The sequence below is a fragment of the Tenrec ecaudatus genome, chromosome 4 (assembly GCF_050624435.1).
Source record: "Tenrec ecaudatus isolate mTenEca1 chromosome 4, mTenEca1.hap1, whole genome shotgun sequence".
Lineage (NCBI taxonomy): Eukaryota > Metazoa > Chordata > Mammalia > Afrosoricida > Tenrecidae > Tenrec > Tenrec ecaudatus.
This window is the reverse complement of record NC_134533.1, coordinates 53,072,723-53,092,271: the sequence shown is the minus strand read 5'-3', so window position 1 is coordinate 53,092,271 and position 19,549 is coordinate 53,072,723. Positions and strand designations below refer to the sequence as shown.

Below are 19,549 nucleotides of genomic sequence, written 5' to 3'. Positions count from 1 at the left end.
ATCTGTGTGGCCCTCATTGAAGAGAGGTGTCGTACAACATTCCAGATGTGGCAGGCTGTCTGCTTAGTGGGGTACCTCTTCTCCATTCAGTATTCGAAGCACAGTCAGACCTAGTCTGGGACCTTCTCCAGAGACTGGTCCCTCCTGATAACATGCCCGAGTACGTGAGATGAAGTCTCGCCATGCTGGGTTATAAGGAGTGTTCTAGGTGCAGTTCATCCAAGACAGATTTGTTGGTTCTTCTGGCAGGTGATGACATATCCCAGCATGCACACCATGCACACCGATCCTTCGGTCTTCCTTAACCCTCCATCCAGCTTTCACGGGCACATCTGGTAATGAGAAACTGCCGTGGTGCGGGTCAGGTGCACCTGAGTCTTCTAAGTGGCATGTTGGCTCTTTAACACTTTAAAGAAGTCTTGAAAGTGCCCCAGATCTGCCCGGTGCACTCAATGCATCATTTGCTTCTGTGACTTCTGCTTCAAGGAAGATGAAATCCTCCACAGTGTCATTCATGTCTTGGTTTGCCATGCGGCTGTTTATTGGTCCAGTTGTGAGAATTTATATTTTTTCTATGTTGAAGTGGAATTTTTACTGAAAGCTGTAGTTTTAAATTTTCATTAGGAAGTGCTTCTAGTACTCTTCATTTCTAACAAGCATGATTGTGCCATGGGTAGATTGTTAACGAGTCTTTTGTCCATCTGATGCTGCATTCTTCTTTGTATAGTCCAGCTTCTCCCTTTATTTTCTCAGCGTACAGGTTAAATAAGTGGAGTAGAAAGACACAATCCTGATGCACATCTTTACTGCTTTTAAACCAAGCAGCATGCCCCTTTTCTGCTCAAATGACTGTACAGGTTTCTCCTGAACACAACCAAATGTTCTGGTAGTCTCATTCTTCTTAACTTGATCTATAATGTGTTATGATGAACATAATTTAATGCCCTTACAAAATCAATAAAACACAGGTAAACCTCTTCCTAACGCACTGTCATTTTACCCAAGATCCAGCCAGCAGTGACATGCATTCGTCTACATTCTCTTCTGAATTCTGGCTCGAGTTTCTGGAAGTTCCCTTTTGATGTCCTGATGCAACTGATTTTGAGCTATCTTCAGCAAAATTTTACTTTCATATGCTGTTAATAATGTTGTTCAATAATTTCTGCATTCTGTAGGACCACCTTTCAATGGAATGGGCACAAATAGGTATCTCTTCCAATCAGTTAGCCAGGTACCTATCTTCTAAATTATTTAACATAAACGCGTGAGTGCTGCCAGTGTTGAATCTGTTTGTCGAAACATCTCAGTTGGTAGTTCGATTTCTAGAGCTTTGTTTTTTGCCAATGCCTTCAGTGTAGCTTGGATTTACTCTTTAAAACCACTGCTTTTCATGTGTATGTGACCTGAAGTGGTTGGACGCTAACCAGCTGATAGTCTGGGTGGACTACAGAGACAAATCATAGACACTCATGTGTGTAAGAAAGAGCTTTATTTAAAGAGTATTTGAATATTAAGAAAACACTCTAACCCAGTCCAGATCAAGTCCATAAGTCTGATATTAGCCCATATGTCTGATACCAATCTATAAGTTCCTCTTCAGACTATCATAACACATGCAATGACACCTAATGCAGAAGGATCACAGGCCAGTGGGTGGAAAGTGTGGATCCAGTGGCAGTGGAAATATCTCAGCGCTGGAGTGGGTCTCCACCTGGCTCCTCCAGCTCCAGGGCTCTGGCTCTATCAGTGTGTCTCAGTGTGGCTTGTCAACAGGAATATCTCACAGGGAGGGAGTGTGTGTGTCCTGTCTCCAGCGAGCTATTTATCTCCATAGTGCCACCAAATGAGGTCATCAAGCTGGGACCTGATTGACAGGTTCAATTCCACCCCATTCACTCTTAATAGTCTCAAGTTAACAACAGAATATGTAACTACCACAACCATTTCTTTTTGGTATGTTGAGTCTGTGTATTCCATCTTCTTTTGGAACTTCCTGCATCATTTAATATTTTGCCCACAGAATCCTTCAATGTCGCAGCTTGAGGCTTGGACTTCTTTTTTTTCAGTCATGAGAAATGCCAAGCATGCTGTTCCCTTTTTGTTTTCTAATTCCAGGTCTTTGCTTGTGTCATTGTAATGCTTTCGTTTGCCTTCTCTAGCTGTCCTTTGAATCTTCTGTTCTTTTACATTATTGTTTCTTCCGTTCATGGTAGCTGCTCTGTGTTCAAGATGAAGTTTCAGACCATCCTCTGGCATTCATTTTGGCTCTTTCTTTCTTAAATAATTTTTGCCTTCCTTGTGTATGATGCCTTTGACGTCATTTAAGTACTTATCCGGTGTTCCATCATTAGTGTTCAGTGCATCAGATCTATTCTTGAGAGGTCTGTATTCAAAGTTGTACTTTGCTCTTGTTGATTTTTCAAAACTTATTTTCGTTTCAACTTGAACTTCTATATGAGCAATGGATGGTCTATTCCACTATCGGCACCTGGCCTTGTTCTGGCTGATGATGTTGAGCTTCTCCATTGTCTCTTTCACAGAGGTGGTTGGTTTGATTCCTGTGTGTTCCATCTGGTGAGGTCCACATGTATAGAAGCTATTTATGGTGTTGAAAAGCCTGGTGCCAGTGAATAGGTTGCTGGTCTTGTAAAGTTCTGTCACGAGATCTCCAGCATCTTTTCTGCTGCCAAGGCCATATTTTCCAACGACTGATGCTTGCTTCCCGTTTTTCTCCTTTTAATCACCACTAACTACCGTCAATGCATCTCGATTGTATGGGGATTAATTCCAAAGTTTAAAAGTTGGTAAATTCCAAAGTTTAAAATTAGGTAAAAATCTTTAATCAACTTTGGCATTCATGGCTGGCATGTTAATTTGAACAGTATTATTAACTGGTCTGCCCTGTAGAGGTGCGTATATTATCTTATCACCGACAACATTGTGCTTCAAGATGGATTTTGAAACGTTCTTTTTGATGATGAGTGTGATGCCAATCTCCTTCCATTTTTCATTTCTGGCATAGTAAACCATCTGATTTTCCAACTCAAAATGGCCAATCCCAGTCCAGTGCAGTTCACTAACGTCTTTATGCGTTCCGCTCAGTTCCGACGACTTCCCGGTTTCCCGTCCTGAGACTCTGTTCACTCCGCATTGCCATTATCACTGCGCTCTTGCAGTTGCGTCTTTTCACCCCGAGTCACATCAAGGCAGCACGCTGAAGTCCCACGAGCTTCCTTCCAGCCACCTCCCTGAGGTTGACTCCACTTTGGGGAGGCAGCTCTCAGGCAGCCACGTTTGGAGCAACTTGCAGCCTGGGCGGTCCTCGGACGGTGTTTGTTCCTCTGCCCTTCGTAAGGTTTTCACTGGCCAGTGTTTTAGAAGTCGCTGGCCAGGTTCTCCTTCCTAGTCTGCCATATTCTGGCATCTCTGTTGAAACCCGTCTACCAGAGATGGTCCTGCTGGCTTTTGAAATACCAGTGGCCTAGCATTCAGTAGGACACAGGCCACCAAACTATGTCTAACGGACAGGCTACTGGTGACTTCAGGAGAGAGAGGTCTGATTTTTCACGATTGACAAACCAGAGAACTGAGGCTCAGAGAGATACCACAAATCACTGTAGGCGACATAACCAGACCAAACTTACTGCCATCGAGTCGACCCCATAGCAACTGCTCCTGTGAGTTTCCAAGACTGTAACTCTTGGCGGGAATAGAAAGCCCGTCTTTCTTCCTCAGAGCGGTGCTAACAGGTAGCCTTTGGGTTCTAGAGCCCTTTATCCTGACTACTATGCCTGGCCAAAGCGATGCATCAGCAAGATGGCGAGAGGGGAAGGTGTAAGTCATATGAATGTTTAAGGAGAAATGCAGGACTCGGGATTTTGCCCCTTCAAGCTCTGAGTTTATGCTCCTTCTGTTAGGATGTCTTCTTTCATCCTCCACTACTTGGGGCAAGAGGAGTCCTTGGGTGGGGAAAATGGTGAAGTGCTGGACTCCTAATCGAAAGGTGGCTTGTTCAAACCCAGCCAAGGCCCAGCCGCGAAGCATGGGAATGTGACCTGCTGATCTGCCTCCAACAGTTCAGCCTTGGGAACTGTATGGTCTCTAAGTGGTTCTGCTTGGCACATGTAGCATGACTCTACTCAACAGCCACTAACCGCCACGGCATCTCAGCCGGAGCCTGTGTGAGCCGGAAAACAGCCTGCAGGCAGCATGGTGTGGGCAGAGGGGAGACTGGCAGGCAAGCCGGAGCGGGTACAGCCAACCCGCAGAGAGAGAGAGTTGTTGAGAGTGGAGTCATTTGCCTGGATGTTGCCTTACACACTCAAGCCCGCCGTCCGGATCACGCCCTCTGCTGACCTGACCACATGGCTCGTTGCAGATCCTGACGCAGTATCCCTGGAGTCAGCGGACAGGCCCAACTTCTTCCTCCGAGTCACAGCCAATGGGTCTCTGGAGCTGGCTAAGTGGCAGGGCAGTGATGCCTTCTACCACCATGCCACCTTCTCACTGCACCGGGGGACATGGCAGGCAGGCCTGGTGGCACTGGAGTCCCTGGCGGAGCCTGGCTCCTTCCTTTATGGGTTGGGCTCCACGCTGGTCCTGCGGCTATACGAGCACACAGCGGCCTTCCGCCGGAACATGCTCTTCCACCTGCTAGGTAGGTATCCACCCTGCGGCTGCCCTTGAACCCTCTACTCTCCTCACTCATCTCCCTTCCCTGCCCTCTCCCCATCTGAGCCCTCCAGTTGCCCCCAAAGAGCACTCTCATTGTCCTGGCCCAAGGAGGCCGTGCGGCGACCCCCAAGGAGGTCGTGCAGCGAGCCCCCTGGGATAGGAGGTGATCCAACCTCCATGCTGGCGGCTGCAGAGCCCTGGACAGTGTGGCCTGAGACTCGGCCAGCTCCTGGAGGCTCTCCTGGGCCCTGCCTCCGGCCACAGGCCAACCACAAGATCTAAAAATACCATGGCCTTTGTGGACGTGAAGGGGAAACAGTCCTGGCCGCAGCGTGCGTGGCCGGAGACTCGGGTTTCTTGCTGATGGGAACACATGCCTGCCTCACGAGCTCAAAGACCGCCTGCTGGCCAATGGGGGACCCTCTTCTACCTGGACATGGATGGAGCAGCGCCCCGACTTTCCACCAAGGCCAAGGGGGCTCCAGGGCTTTGCCACCCTCTCTACCATGTGTGTTTGCCCCCGCCCCATGTCATTTCTTCTCAGCCTGGCCCATTGAGGAAGCAATCATAATTTCTTTATTGCTCCGGCCCGGCCTCTCTGTACAGTGTGAGCACAGGTCTGTCTGTACCTGCTGGAGGAAGGGGCCCATGCACATGTCCACATAGGTGTCCCCAGCCAGCCCTCAGCTTATCCAGGCCACAACCCACTTGCAAGGCTGGGCGAGCTCCTCCTGACATTCTGTGTTTATGTTTACGGAGGCCCACCCAGGACAGCTCTGCCACTGCGTGGGAGGGGAAGACTCGTCCAGGATAGGAATGCTGGCATGCGCTCCTTTCTGGAATGCACCAGGCAGAAGGGTACCAGCCTGATGGCCTCAGATCCAAATCCTGATGTTGGAGGAGAACCCTATCTCCCAGTCTGTTTCCTCACCTGTGAAATGGGAGCATTTGCCTCATCAGGTTGTTGAGACGATTGACTCTATATATATCCTCAGGGTCTGGCACACAATAGGTGTTCCCCTCCCTCCCCCCACCCCTCCAACTGGCAATGTCAGTTCTTGGCTCTGAGGTTCTTCATAGAAGCTGCATGGCAATCGGGGAGCCTGGAGGAGCTGTGTGGGGCTGCCTCCCTGTTGGATCCCACCTCCTTGTTCAGTCTGGGGTCTGACCTGTGTGCCAAGGTGGTCCGAGGTCTTTGCTGCCTTTCAGCACCCCGCGGGCCACCTCCTGAGGACCCTTCACTTATCAAAGCACTAGCCTCTAAGTCTCTTTCAGGAAAGTTTCCCCTGGAAAAGTTCCTCTGCCTTCTGCGACCCCGTTTTCTCGTCTACAGAACGGGATACTCACAGTCTCCCAGGAGGATGACTGAGCGCGCCCTCGGGGGAGGTCTAGCATCGTACTTGGAGCATTTCAGGATCGGCGGATGCCCTTGTTATTAATATGGTTTCTGTTTGCCCTAGCTACAGAACAAGGGCAGTGGGCAGATCAACCACACCCTCCAAGTGGAAGACCGGCTTACAAAGAGGACGCCCCAGGGTGGCCCTCTGGGAAGAGAGAGGGCAGGGGGGATGGCCAGCAGGTCTTGAACTGAGAGAAGGGACCCCTGCTCCAATGCCTCACCTCACCCCCAAGGGCTGGGCATGGAGACTGAGTCCTGGATACCGTTTGAGCCTGAACACCCTGCTCTCAGGGCAAGAGGTCCAAACTTCCTCTGGCTGCTCTCAAGGCCCAGCCCCAACCCTGATGTGTCCCCCACCCCACCCCAAGCCCCCATGGCTCCAACTAGAAGACATTAACCCCATGTTTCCCTTTGGGTTGGCTTTTTCGTTTTCTTCATGGTGCCTACATGAGGCCATTGGTCTGGTCCATGGCACAGGGAGGACACAGGGTGGCCTGGGATGACCTCTGTCCTCTGGCACCTGACCTGGGACTGGTTGGTGCTGTCTCAGGCTAGGGCCCTGGGGTGGGTGCCTTCCAGGTGTCAAGCCCTTGGGGGCTGCCTACCCCATCTGTGAGTGGCGCTATGATGCCTGTGCCAGCCCCTGTTTCCAAACCTGCCGGGACCCACAGGCAGCCAGTTGCCAGGAGGTGCCCAGGTAAGCAGGCAGGGGTCCAGGTGTGTACACCCGTGTGTTTGAACATGCCTGGGTGCAAGCTTGTCTCACTGTGTGCATGGGCTTGTGTGTAGTCCATGGACGGAGGCATGCCCGTGCACTGAGGTGTATGTATGTAAGTACCGGCAGCCTCTGGGCCATAGATCTCCAACTGAGGTGCAACCTGCACTTACGAACTGGCCCCTATAAAAAATATTAAAAACTCAAGGTACACACGATGGCTTGTAATAACAGATGGATGCTATTTTGTGACACACGTCAAAATGTTGTTATTGTTGTTGTTACTGTGTCCCTGTGGCACAGAGGTGATCAGTGGCTGTAACTGCAAGGTCAGCAGTTTGAAACCACCAGCCGCTCCTTGGGAGAAAGACGGGGCTTTCTACTCCCGTGAACAGTTACCATCTCAGAAACCCACAGGGGGCAGTTCTGCCTTGTCCTAGAGCATCGCCGTGAGTCGGCATCCGCTCGATGGCAGTGAGTTTGGGTTCTGGTTTGGTAGTATGATGTTAAAGATGCTCGAGTATATCTGGAGACGTTCAGGGTTTCCTGTGCACAGAGAGCTCATCACATATTAACTGAAGACGAAGACAAGCAAAGGACCAACTGGTGTTTGATACGGGCTGTTCCCATTTACGGACCCATTCAGCTGCGAGTCAGATTTAGGAACTCGTTTGTAATTCAGGACTGCCTGTACTCACATGCATTTATATGTGTGTTTGGGTGTGTTTCATGTGCTGTGGCATGAGAAGGTGGGTACCAGAGTGACTATGCCTTAATACAGACGTATGTGCATATCTGTTTGGGGATACTGTGCATGGAACAGAATGTGTGTATGTGTGTGTGCAATACAACCTGTGCAGGCTGTATGTGTTTAGTGCTTTGTGCAGTTATGTGTCCAAGGGTGGTGCTCACACTGATTGCTTGTGTGTGTATGTGTGTGGGGTGTGTGTATATGTCTATGTTTATACATGTGTGTGTGACTGCTTTGAGGCCTGCCTACTTGGATGGGTGTGCAAAGCTACATGAGACTGCACTTATGTGGGGACGTGTGCGGGTTTGTGTGAGTGCTCCACATGCACGTGCAAACCCAAACCTTGTTCACGTGTTGCCCTGTCGGAGTGAGCTCCTCTGCAAACATGTGCCTTGTGCACGTTTGGGCAGCGTGCTCCGAAATCCCCGTGTACCGGTGTCTTAATGGAGACTCGCGTGAGTGTGTAAGATAACACACACACGGGTGTATATTACGCAAAGGGGAGCCCTGTCCTCTGCCAGAAAAGACCGGGTGACCCTGCCGCAGACTGCTAACCTGCTCCTGCTCTGTTGGCAGGGTGGAAGGCTGTGTCCCCGTGTGCCCCGCCCCCAGGGTCCTGGATGAAGTCACTCAGAGATGCGTCTACCTGGAAGACTGTGAGTTTCCAACAGCTCCTCCCTCCATCTGTTTCCTGTAACCCCCAGGCCTCGCTGGGCATGGCCCCGGGAAAGCAGGGTCAGCATAGGGGTCAGGCCATCTGGCCCACCCGCCCTTTTCACGGAGGGAAACACAGAGGCCTGGAGAGGGCGCTTACTGGCTCAGGGTCTGGAGCGAGAGCACAGGCAGCCAGGTGCCGAGCTGGCTGTGGGCCCAGGGTGACACCTGCTGATCCGCCTGGGGACAGACCCTGAGTGGAGCAGGCTGCCTGGGGAAGCCAGAAGCGGCTGCCCCCTCAGCTCACAGGAACCCAGTCATCGCAGCCCCTCTGAGGTCACCTTCCCCACCTACCTAAGCTTCTCTGTCATCTTCCCCAGGTGTGGATCCAGTGGTCTGGGTCCCCACAGAGACCCTTGGCAATGAGACGCAGCCTCCCAGACAAGAGCTGTCCACCCCTGGTGTCCAGGAGCTGCCCCTCCCACAGGAAACTCCCACGACCCCTCCCCACAGGCCAGCCCACCCCACAGCCGCCCCCCTCACCACAACCCTGAGCCCACCGCCGGCGGCCACTGAGGGGCCAGCACCAGCTCCAGGCTCCACCCTGTCCATCCTGCAGCCATTGCAGGGGCTCCCTGCATCTTATCTCCCCGTCCACCTCACTGAGGCCCCGACCAGCCAGGGAGCACCTGATGGTCAGCCGGCCGCCCTCCACACCCCACCATCCACATCCCTCCACCTTTCACCGCAAAAACCCACTCCTGGTCCAGCGCCCAGTGCTGTGGAGACCCTCAGGGTGACTGTGACCCTCCCAGAGACCCGCAATGTCACTGTCTCCTCCCGGTCGCCCCCTGTGCCTCGCTTCCCACTCCTGACCAAAGCCGTGACGGTGCCCAGCCACGGCCCCTGGCCTGTTAAGTCCACATCCTTGCCACCCATCTCCAGCCTGAGGCCACCGGCAAGCCCCTCCTCTATGCCAGGGGCTTCCCCAGCAGTGACCACCAGGCCTGCCACCTCCTCGGGGTCCCACAAAGCCCTGCTGACAGCCACCATAGCCAAGGTCACACACAGGACAGGGGGACCCCTGGCTACCCTGCCCCAGAGCCTCTCCACTCCCAGCAGCCCCCCACCCTCGGCTCCCCTCCATCTTGCCACAACCAAGAGAGTAGAGGTCGTGCTGTCCTCTGAGAAGGTTGAACCCGGGCACGGGCAGCCAGGGGGCCTGCCACAGCCAAGTCCCTCTCGCACTGCTCCACCCCGCCCCACCCAGCATACCACCATCACCACCACCGCCACCATCACCACCACCACCACTGCCACCAGGGGGCCTCTGGCTTTGCCCCCTAAGGCCCCAGCTGCCTCTAGCCGGCCCACAGTTGCTCAAGGGCTAGGTGCCACCCCCTTCAAGTCCCTGGACTCGACTCGGCCATCCCAGCTCCTTTCGGGCCTCCCTCCTGACACCAGCCTGCCCCTGGCCAAGGTGGGCACCTCTGCCCCAGTGGCCACGCCTGGCCCCAAAGGCTCTAGCACCACCTCTTCACGCCAACAGCAGGCTACATCTCTGGCCATGGCCACGGCCTCACCTGCTTGGACACTCAGCCCAGTCCTGCCTCTCAGCCCGGCTGTCATGGCCCCGGGGCACCCACCAAGTCACACTGCCGCCCAGACAACAGGCATAGCTCCAGACCTGCTTCTGGGGGTAACGCTGTCAACTGCTGGAGTCGTGGCCGCAGCCGAGGGGGTGGCCTCTGAAGTTTCTGTCACCTCAGCAGAGAGCACCACGGGGAAGAGGGCCACGCTGTCGGAGCCAGGGGCTCTGTCCACCTTAGCACATGGCTCGGCCCTGGATGGGCCCGCAGAGCTCACAGCGACTCTGGGCCACACTCTTACTGCCTGGGTGACTGAGGCCGAGGGTCCCCGAGCTGGCTCGGTGCCACCAGTGCCCACATGGTATGCCCCGAGCCAATTGTCCACCAGGACCACCTCTTGGGAGAGCTCGCTGGTTCCACTCCCTCAGCAGGTTGAGGCCCATGGCACTCCGGCAGGACCTCAGCCCCCCACAGGACCAGCGGGAGAGGCCACCACTGAGCAGTCTGGGCGCTCAGCACCAGCCAAAAGCATCCCCGAGGGCCTGGCTGAGGCCTGGACGGCAGACACGGAGACCAACACATCTGATACCTGCATTGTGAGTGACTTGCTCTGGCTGCCTGCACGCGCGTGGGGGCTGAGCTGGTGCAAGCGTGTGTTTGGGGTGTTGTGCGTATGGGCAAAGCAGCTTTGGGGGCATCACGGGCCAAGTGTCAGCGGTGCCTATGTTTCCATGCGTATGAGCCGGCGAGTGTGCACACTGGTATCCCTGGAGTATTCTGAGCAGGTCAGGCAGCCAAGCAGAGTAGTCAGAGCCAGGACCCTAGACGCCAGGCCTCTCCGGAGTCCAGCCCCCGCCTCCCGGGGTGGGTAGAGGCGCAGGCCCTCTGTGCAGTGGAGCTCACACTGGGAGGGGACTCTGTTCACCCTCTGTATACCTTCTGTGCAGCCTGAGGGTTGGGGTGGGTGGCTCTGGCCTCTAGTCTAGGGTGGACATTCATGTAGTCCCCTCCCCACTCTGTCCTCAGCCAATCGCCGAGCAGGACTGCGTCCGCCACATCTGTCTGGACGGCCAGTTGATCCGTGTGAATCAGACTCAGCACTGTCCCCACGGCGCTGCGCCCCCCCGCTGTGGGGTGCTGGGCTTTGCCGTTCGGGTGGGCGGGGACCACTGCTGCCCACTCTGGGAGTGTGCCTGTGAGTCCTGGTGTCAGCCGTGGCCTCTGACCTCACAGACCCCTCCCATGTGACCTCTGATCTCTGACTTCATAGATTTCCTACCCAGGGACCCCTAGCCTGAGTGACTCTCCTGAACCCTTGCCCTCTTCTCCCCCCCTGCGCCCTCCCCAGGTCGATGCTCCATTTTCCCCGACCTGAGCTTTGTGACCTTCGACGGGAGCCACGTGGCCCTGTTCAAGGAGGCCATTTCCATCCTCAGCCAGAGCCCTGATGAGATGGTCACTGTCCACGTCCTTGACTGCAAAAGTGCCAACCTGGTGACCACCCTGGCTGCCCCTCCTGCTGGTGCCCTGGGGCTCGAGGGGGGTGGGTTGGGAGTTGAAGGGTGCCAGTTGAAGGGGAGGGTACACACGCACCTGGGACAACAGCTCCTTGCACCACCTCGCAGCTCTGGAGAAAGGGCTGGGTGCAGTCTGCCACCTCCTGGCCCTTTCTGAGGCCTGCGAAGTCACCCAGCCAGTCCTCCTGGCGCAGGGCAGAGGGGGAGGGCACTGGAGTGAAGAGGGGCCAGGTCTCTCCTAAGCTGTCTCCTGGGAGCAGTGGGGGATGGCCCACTGAGATGCCCCCATGGAAGGAGGCGGTCCTTGTCCCCGCAGGGCTTGTGTGAGGTCGGGTGGGGCTAGCAGTGTGCCAGCGGACGGACGGACGGCATTGCACCATCTGCGCAGCCGTGATGGGCGCACCAGGGTAGTGGGCAGGGAGGCTGTGCTGACGCTTGCTGCACCTGGGCTGCAGGTTGATGAGTGGGGCTCTCTCTGCAGGGGCACCTCAACTGGCCGCCCTTCTGCCTCGTGATGCTAAATGTGACTCACCTGGGACATCAGGTCACCATCGACCGCTTCAACCGGAAGGTGAGCGCATCCAAGGGCCGGCCCTCCAGGGCTGGGCAGCCAAGTGCCAAGCAGCAGGGTGTCCGGTGTGGTAGGGTCTGCGGCTCAGCTCGGAAGTGGTGGAAGAGACAGGTGAGGAGGGGACTCTCTTCAAGAGAAATAATACAAAGTTCAGCCTGCTCCCCATCAAGTTGGTCCTGGCTCATGGCGCCCCTGGCAGGGCAGAGTAGAACTGCGCCCCAAAGGATCTTCAGCAGCCGGAGTCGTCCTTATGCAGAAATACCACAGGGGAGGCTTTGATGAGCAGAACTGATTTTCTCACAGTTGGAAAACTAGACGTCTAGGATTGGAGGAGGCTGGCCCCAGGGAAGGCTCCCTCTGCCTGTTGGCTCTGGAGGAAGGTTCTGTTGCTCTTGGGCAATGTTCATGGGTGTGTGTGTGTGTGTGTGTGTGTGTGTGTGTGTGATGCGCGTGCCATCTCTCTCCTCCCATATCTGCTCCTTCGCTTGTTTGCGTCATCGCCTTTATATCCCTGGCGAGATGGATTCGGACACAGCCGACAACAGCCCCAGCTCCTGACGGCAGCACAGACAGCTCATCCCCAGTGGCATTAGACCCACAGGCTGGGAATGACAACACATATTCTCAACTCACCATAGCTGGTTTTCCAGAAGGAGGTCACCAGCCTGTTTTTCCAGGGCACCTCCAGGTGGACATGAGTCTCCAACCTTAAGGTCCGCGGTCTAGTGCGCTGACCATTTGGGCCACCCAGAGAGTCCAACACAGAGTTGTTGTCATTGAGTGTCGGTGGGCATGGAGACCCAGTCTGACCAAGGAGCATGGCCCCGTGGAGTTTTCCTGGCTGCCATCTCCGTGGGAGCAGATTCACCGTCTCCTGCAGAGCCACTGGGTGGGTGGGCCTTTCCATGACCAGTTGAGCACTTAAGCCATCACACCCGCAGGGCTCCTTAACACCGAGTCAGGTCCACGGAAAAGCGATCGTCAGCTTAGAAGTGACTGTACTATTTAGGATGATGGGTCCTCTGGAATGCCCAGGAAAGAAGCATCGCCGGAGCACTTGTGTGAGCGAGGAAGCCGGCATGGCAAGCGACACTGCCCTTAATTATTGTGGTTAAAGTAATGAATGGTTAAAGATGGTGGCTGGGAGAACATGCTGCGAGGGCCTTGCCACACTCCCAGGGGCCACAGGTGTAAGTTTCACTAGTGGAATGAAGGGACTCTGTCAAAGGGCCGGAGAGTCCAGCCAAGATCCGCCCCTGTGGTGGGCAGCTGGGTCATCCATTCAGAGGCACTAGCAATCCTTGCTCCTCCCAAGGGCACAGAGTCTTCTGACCCTTGGGCCAGGACCTCTGTCCTCGACACACTTGAACTTTCTACTAAGCCAACAACAAAGTTTGAGAAAAAAATCTGTAACTTTGCGCCATAGTTGAGTCAAAATCTAATTTGAAAAAATACCTGTTACAGGCTGAGTGAGCCCTGGACACAAAAGGGAGATGTGTTAATCCGGCTAAGCGCCTCGTTTGCTCAGACAGAGGCTCAGCAGAATATCGTAACCTTGTGCAGAATATCATAACCACGGTTCCAAAGGAAGTCAGTGATACCAGCAGGAAAGCCGATAGAGCCAAAGGGAAAAAAACACTGCGAAATTCGAATCGGATCTCTGCTTGTCTGATTAGGCAGCTGAATACAACACCAGGATGTCGACACTGTCAACATGGGGGGAGGGGCGAGTGATTAAAGTGGCAAATGTAGCAAAAGGTGTGAAATGGTTAACTACGAAACAAAGAACCATGAAGAGGTTGAAAGGGACTGTTAGTTTGGATACATCAGAAACAACGGATGGCAACAGTGTATCTGAGACAGTGATATTCGAAAAGGTAGTGATTTATAAGTGTGATTTTTTTGGCCTTCAGAACCAATTATTTGCATTTTTAATGATTTCTTTTGGGAAAAATATGTTCATGTCTCCAACTATTTTGGAGTTCGAACACAAGTTTGGAACAAATTGAGTTTGTCAACTGGGTATCACTGTAGTTTATGTTCTAGGTCATCCACAAAGCAGTTAATAAAACAGGAGGCTGCTTTGAGGGAAGGGGAGACTGTCATGTGGTTACCCGACTCAGGGTGACCCAGAGTGTGCAGGGTGGCCCTGAGCTCCAGGGATCGTGGAAGCAGGAAGGAGTTGACCTTGCCTTACTTTTGAGATGCCTCCAGGCGGTTTGACCCACCAACCTTTGGGTTAAGAGGCCAGCCCTCACCTATTATGCCACCCAGGGACATCCCCAAGGTCATTAAACCTTCTGCCTCTTGGACTGGGACTCCGTGATTCATGTCCTGGATAATGTGCCACATGGTGATAAAGCATAATGACATCTTTGGGGATGGGTATAAAGTCATTACTCCTATGTTAAACCCCTAATTTTTTAAATCTCACATTTCTGCAGAGCAGAACTGATAGTTTGTAATACAACCACATTTAACCTCATTAATAGAGGCAGTCAATCTCTCACTGACACCGAGTCAATGCTGACCTATAACTACCCCCTGTGGGTTTCTGAATCTACTTGTTATAAAGAAGTGGAAAGCCCAGTCTCTCACCCGCTGTGCTGCTGCTGGTTTCGAACTGCTGACCATGGAGCTCACAGCCCAACACTTAACCACTACCCCACCAGGGCTCCATAAGAGAGGTTTTATTTCATTTAATTTAAAGAACTTGAAAATGTGAGCATTGGGTGTGTATTTAAGAAACATTAATTGAGTTCTAATTTATGTCAGGCCCAGGGCATGGACTTGGGATTTCAAGATGATCAGACTTAATATCCTAGAGAAACGCACGGTCCGCTTGTGATTTTGGTGAGGGGGCAAATAGATGCTGTCCCTTGGACAGCCCAGGATAGGGACACCCAGAGAAGGTATGCTCAGCTTAGAGGCTGGACGTTCCAGGAAAATCTCGCTGAGGAACTGGCCACAGCAGAATCAGGATCAGGAAAGAGAAACGTGTTGAATGGCTCAGGGTTGGTGGTTCTTTGGGTATGGAGACGTTGCTTGGCTCCAGCTGGCTTTTCTGGTTTCTTTGACTTTTGTGTATAAAAGTGTTTCCAGATTCTCTCATGTCATCTTGGACTATGTCTTTCCATGTTTACTGGAAACAGAGCCGGATACATAGCAAGTGCCTAAGGAATGGTTGTCAAATGGATGGATGGATGGATGGATGGATGGATGGATGGACGGACGGACAAGTTGTTCTCACATACCACCCCACCCTCTCCCAAACACAGGTAACTGCGGATTCACAGCCAGTGCACCCCCCTGTGAACAGGTATGGGTTCAGAATCGAGGACACAGGCCACATGTACGTGATCCGGACCCCTTCACACATTCAGATCCAGTGGCTTCACAGCTCGGGGCTCATGATCCTGGAGGCCAGCAAAGCTGCCGAGGTCCAGGGCCGTGGTCTGTGTGGTGAGGTGGGACCCAAGTGGGGAGGGAGAGGGATGCTTTCCAGGCCCACCTATGCCTTGAGGCACAGGCACCCAGGGGAGGCAGGGACGGGATGCCAGGTCATAGGGTAAGATTAGCAGGGCTGCCAGAGCACAGAGGCAGAACATCTTACATTCTGGGGCAGCCAGCAGGGAGATGGTGCAGGGCTCTGGCCTCGGCCAGTTGTCACCTCAGCCGGGATTGTCTGTCAGCTCCTGACAGCCTCCTAATGCCAGATAATCCTCCCCGTCTGCATTTGCCGGGGCACTTCACAAAGCTTTTGCACACACTGACCTCGCTTGTTCCAGGTCAGCCACACAACTGCCTTGAGAGGGGGGCATGATAGCCCCTTTGAACTGAAGAAGAAAGGGGGCTCAGAGAGGTTAAGTGGCTGCCTAAGGTCACACAGCAGAGATGCCGCTGTGCATAGGGCTAGTCCTAAGGGACTGAGTGTGGCCTAATAGAAAAAGGAGGGGCCCGGGGGCTTGGGGATGTAGGCTGCTGCACCTTGCCATGGTTGAAGTGATGGCTGATGTAGAAGCACTTACACTTGGCAATGCCGAGTGGAGACTTGGAATTGGGGACCCTCCAGTGTGGGGACAAGACTGAGGGTGTCCGTGGATGACGAGTGACATCTGCACAGCCCAGAGCAGGAGCAAGGCAGCTCCAGGAGAAGGGTCTCTAAAAGAGACTTTTCGGTTACCTCAATAAAACACCGAGAGCCCTGGTGGTGTAGTGGGTTACTCCTGGGGCTGCAAGCCACAAGGTCAGCAGCCCGAGACCCCCAGGCTCTCTGGGGGAGAAAGCGGAGGCTCCGACTCAGACAGATTTTCAGTCTCAGCAATCCCCGGAGGCAGGGTTGCCAGGAATTGGAATCACCTCTATGGCAGTGAGTTTGTGTTTGAGACCCAAACCTCACCCACTGTCTTAGAGGCTGTTCCCAAGGCTGTGAATCTCCATAGGGATAGATTGCTTCATCTTCCTCCCATGGAGTGGTGAGTGGGTTTGAACTAACCCTATAGTCAGCAGCCTGACACTCATCCCACAGGGCCACCAGAGCTCCTAAGGTTACTTTGGGGTCTGGAAAGTATTCAGATGAAAAATTATTTCACTAGAACATTTGCGGTTCGTGTAGTGAAAAGCACAAGAAAGGCTAAGCACACAGCCCCAATGTCCACAGCAGAGTCAGTAGCTAACATAGACATCTGAGAAACGAATCCATACCGGAGATACTCGAGTATAAGCTGACCCGAATATCAACCACGGCACCTGATTTCACCATAAAAACTGCAGTGAAAATGTGCTGAAAAGCTTGGCTTATACACGAATACACACGGTACATAAAACTCAAGAAATGCCAGTATCAACATGCTATTAGGGATTAGGGGCAAACGTGGAATAAACAAAGGACAACAAAAGCTATTGTCTTTGGGAGCAAAAATGGGGGAGGGCAATGTGGGGGCAGCGTGGGATGGCTGACAGACCTCGTAAATCTAATTTTAGAAGTGCCTGTATGACTGGTGGAAATGGTTGAGTACACGAGACGAGAAGAAGCATGCACACCCACATTACATCCTCTGCACCTACGAGCACCTTTCCACCCTAAACCCTCTGCGCCACTCTGGCCCGAGTCAGTCTGCCCAGGCTCAACTCTCGTTTGTGCAACACGTTGTTTTTAGCTGCTGTCCCAGGAGACACAGCTGTGTCCAGATTCACGGTCTGGGACCCCGTCAGAGCAGGTCGACGCTGGCCTACAGGGTTCTTGTGTGAGGGAGTTGACACACTCACTGGCAGTGTGCTAGTTTTCTTTCCTTAGTTTGGTCACAGGAGCTTGGAAGTGAGAAGCTGACACAGTCCAGTTTCAGAGAGAGCCCCGTCACTAACCCGACAACCCAGCTACCATCCTCTTCACACCATTTCTTCCTGCTGCCCAAATGCATGGCCAGCAGGAGTCCAGGGAGCTAGTGCTTCCTTGGTGACCCCCTTGGGGCCTCAAAGACAAGACCAAAGAGCTGGCCAGGGAGGGGCGCCAATGATCCAATCTGAGGGTCACTTATTAAATCATGCTTTATGTTCATAGGACTGGTGGTGGGCAGTGTCAGAGATATCAGCCAGCTCATACCTCTGTCTTTCTGAACTACCACACCCAGTTTTCTGGGCACATTCATTGCTAGGTATCTTGGAAAAAAAGACAAGATCAGTGTCTTGTCCTCAGAGAGCTAAAATCTTCTGTGAGAGATGGACCTGTAAACCAGTAACTGCCGTACAGAATCAGGATGGTTGTGGGCAGGTGCACCACGCTTCCTTGAAGGCACACCTTCTAAGAAAGCATTTATGGGGCAGGAGCAGCCTAGGCAAGGCCCTGGGCAGAGAGGCATGTAGGTATTGCAGAGAGCACATTGGAAAAACGTGAAGCTGAAGGGCAGTCAAGGCCATACCAGTGGCTCAAACAGATGACCTTCCATCTGATCCCCATCCAGGTGCACTAATACCAGTCACCTCATCTCACTGGTTAGCCACAGCCCAGAGCCCTTCCACCTGGAGGATCGGCCGTCTCCCACATGCAGCCCCTAACTCTACAGAAGGGAAAGGAACATGGCGGCTGGGGTATGGGAAACTTTCCTGGATGAGGCCCGCCAGTGGTGCCTTAGCTCACATTCCATTGGTAGAACTCAGTCACGTGGTCTCAGTCAGCTGCAACGGGGACTGGGAAACAGGCTAGCTGAGTGCCCGGAGAAGAGGTAACAGAGGTAGCCATCTGCCAAAGCATATTTTTTCGAGATATGCTTTATTTTGATCAGCGTTAGGAATTGCAAAATTAGGGGGCAATTCCTATCTATATTTGCTTGGATGTGTATTCCCTGAGCACAAAGCATATCCTTGCGCAGCGCGCCCGAGCTCTGTGGGCCTCGTTTCCTGCATCAATACTGTGGGGATAATATGAAACCAGCATCAAGCATCGTTGTGTAGCAGGAATACACATGCTGGGGCTGGGGCTGGGGCTGGGAAGCACTGGGGATGGATGGGATTGCGGGGACCATCTCCCCCCTTTCAGGTATCTGTGATGGTGATGCAGCTAATGACCTCACCCTGGAGGATGGCTCTGTGATAGGTGGGACCGAGGACCCCGCTCCCTTCCTGGACAGCTGGCAGGTGCCCAGCTCCCTGACCTCGGTGGGCCAGACCCGCTTCCGCCCGGACAGCTGCGCCACGGCTGACTGCTCGCCCTGCCTGCGCATGGTGTCCAACCGCACCTTCAGCGCATGCCACCGCTTCGTAGGTGCCACGAGTGCAGGGTGGGGAGGCGTCCCGGGCTGGGCGTGTCTGAGTGCGCGGGAAGCAATTGCGAGCCTGCGCAGGCTCCGCGTCCCCTCTGGGCAGGCCTGGGAGGAGCTGGGCCCTGAGGCGGGTGCAGGATGAGGCCGGAAGAGCCCCGCACTGCCTGGTTCCTGTGCCCAGGTGCCCCCGGAGGCCTTCTGTGAGCTGTGGATCCAGGACACCAAGTACGTGCAGCAGCCCTGTGTGGCTCTAACTGTGTACGTGGCCATGTGCCACAAGTTCCACGTGTGCATCGAGTGGCGGCGCTCCGACTATTGCCGTGAGTGTGCTGGGCCGGGGCGGTGTTGCTCCTCCGTCCCCAGTAGAGGGGGCCCAGGCTGCTGGCCACAGGTCAAGTCTGGGCTTTTGCAGATGTCATGACCCCTCCATGCGTCCATCCCCAGATACCAGGGGAGTTCCAAGGGGGATTAAAAGATCAAGGAATTTTCCCAGCAACGTTTTCAAGCCCCCTCATGTTAATAAATTTATAAAGACCTTATAAATAAAATCACAGATCAACCCATCTGTGTACTTCATTATAGTCTATGTTAAAGAACCAGTATGATTTAGTTGTTAATTACGCCATTTCTCGGAGTTGTTTTGCCTCACCTTGAAATGGGACAATGATAATAGTCACCTCCTGGTGTTGCTTGCAGTAGCCTAGTGGTCATGCATGGGGTTACTAACTGCAAGGGGTGCAGGTCAAAACCACCAGTCACTCCCTGGGGGCGAAATGAGGCTTTCTGTTCTCATAAAGAGTTACAGTCTTGGAAACCTTAGGGGCACTTCTGCCCTGCCCTGTCGGGTCGTCACGAGCCAGGATTGACTCAATGGCAGTACATGTGTTTGTTGAGTAGTACCAGGCAGGCTGGTCTGGGCCC

The 19,549-nt window shown here is 53.6% G+C and overlaps 1 protein-coding gene across 1 annotated transcript in view; it reads left to right on the top strand.

Moving 5' to 3' along the window:
* Window positions 1–19,549, top strand: part of OTOG (otogelin) — a 78,061-nt gene that overhangs the window by 45,769 nt on the left and 12,743 nt on the right. Inside the window, exons 33-42 of the mRNA XM_075547705.1 lie at window positions 4,379–4,657; window positions 6,653–6,770; window positions 8,116–8,195; window positions 8,574–10,378; window positions 10,809–10,977; window positions 11,131–11,276; window positions 11,781–11,870; window positions 15,149–15,332; window positions 18,406–18,626; window positions 18,810–18,948. Coding sequence (XP_075403820.1) covers window positions 4,379–4,657; window positions 6,653–6,770; window positions 8,116–8,195; window positions 8,574–10,378; window positions 10,809–10,977; window positions 11,131–11,276; window positions 11,781–11,870; window positions 15,149–15,332; window positions 18,406–18,626; window positions 18,810–18,948 — 3,231 coding nt within the window. The remainder of the gene's footprint in view (window positions 1–4,378; window positions 4,658–6,652; window positions 6,771–8,115; window positions 8,196–8,573; window positions 10,379–10,808; window positions 10,978–11,130; window positions 11,277–11,780; window positions 11,871–15,148; window positions 15,333–18,405; window positions 18,627–18,809; window positions 18,949–19,549) is intronic.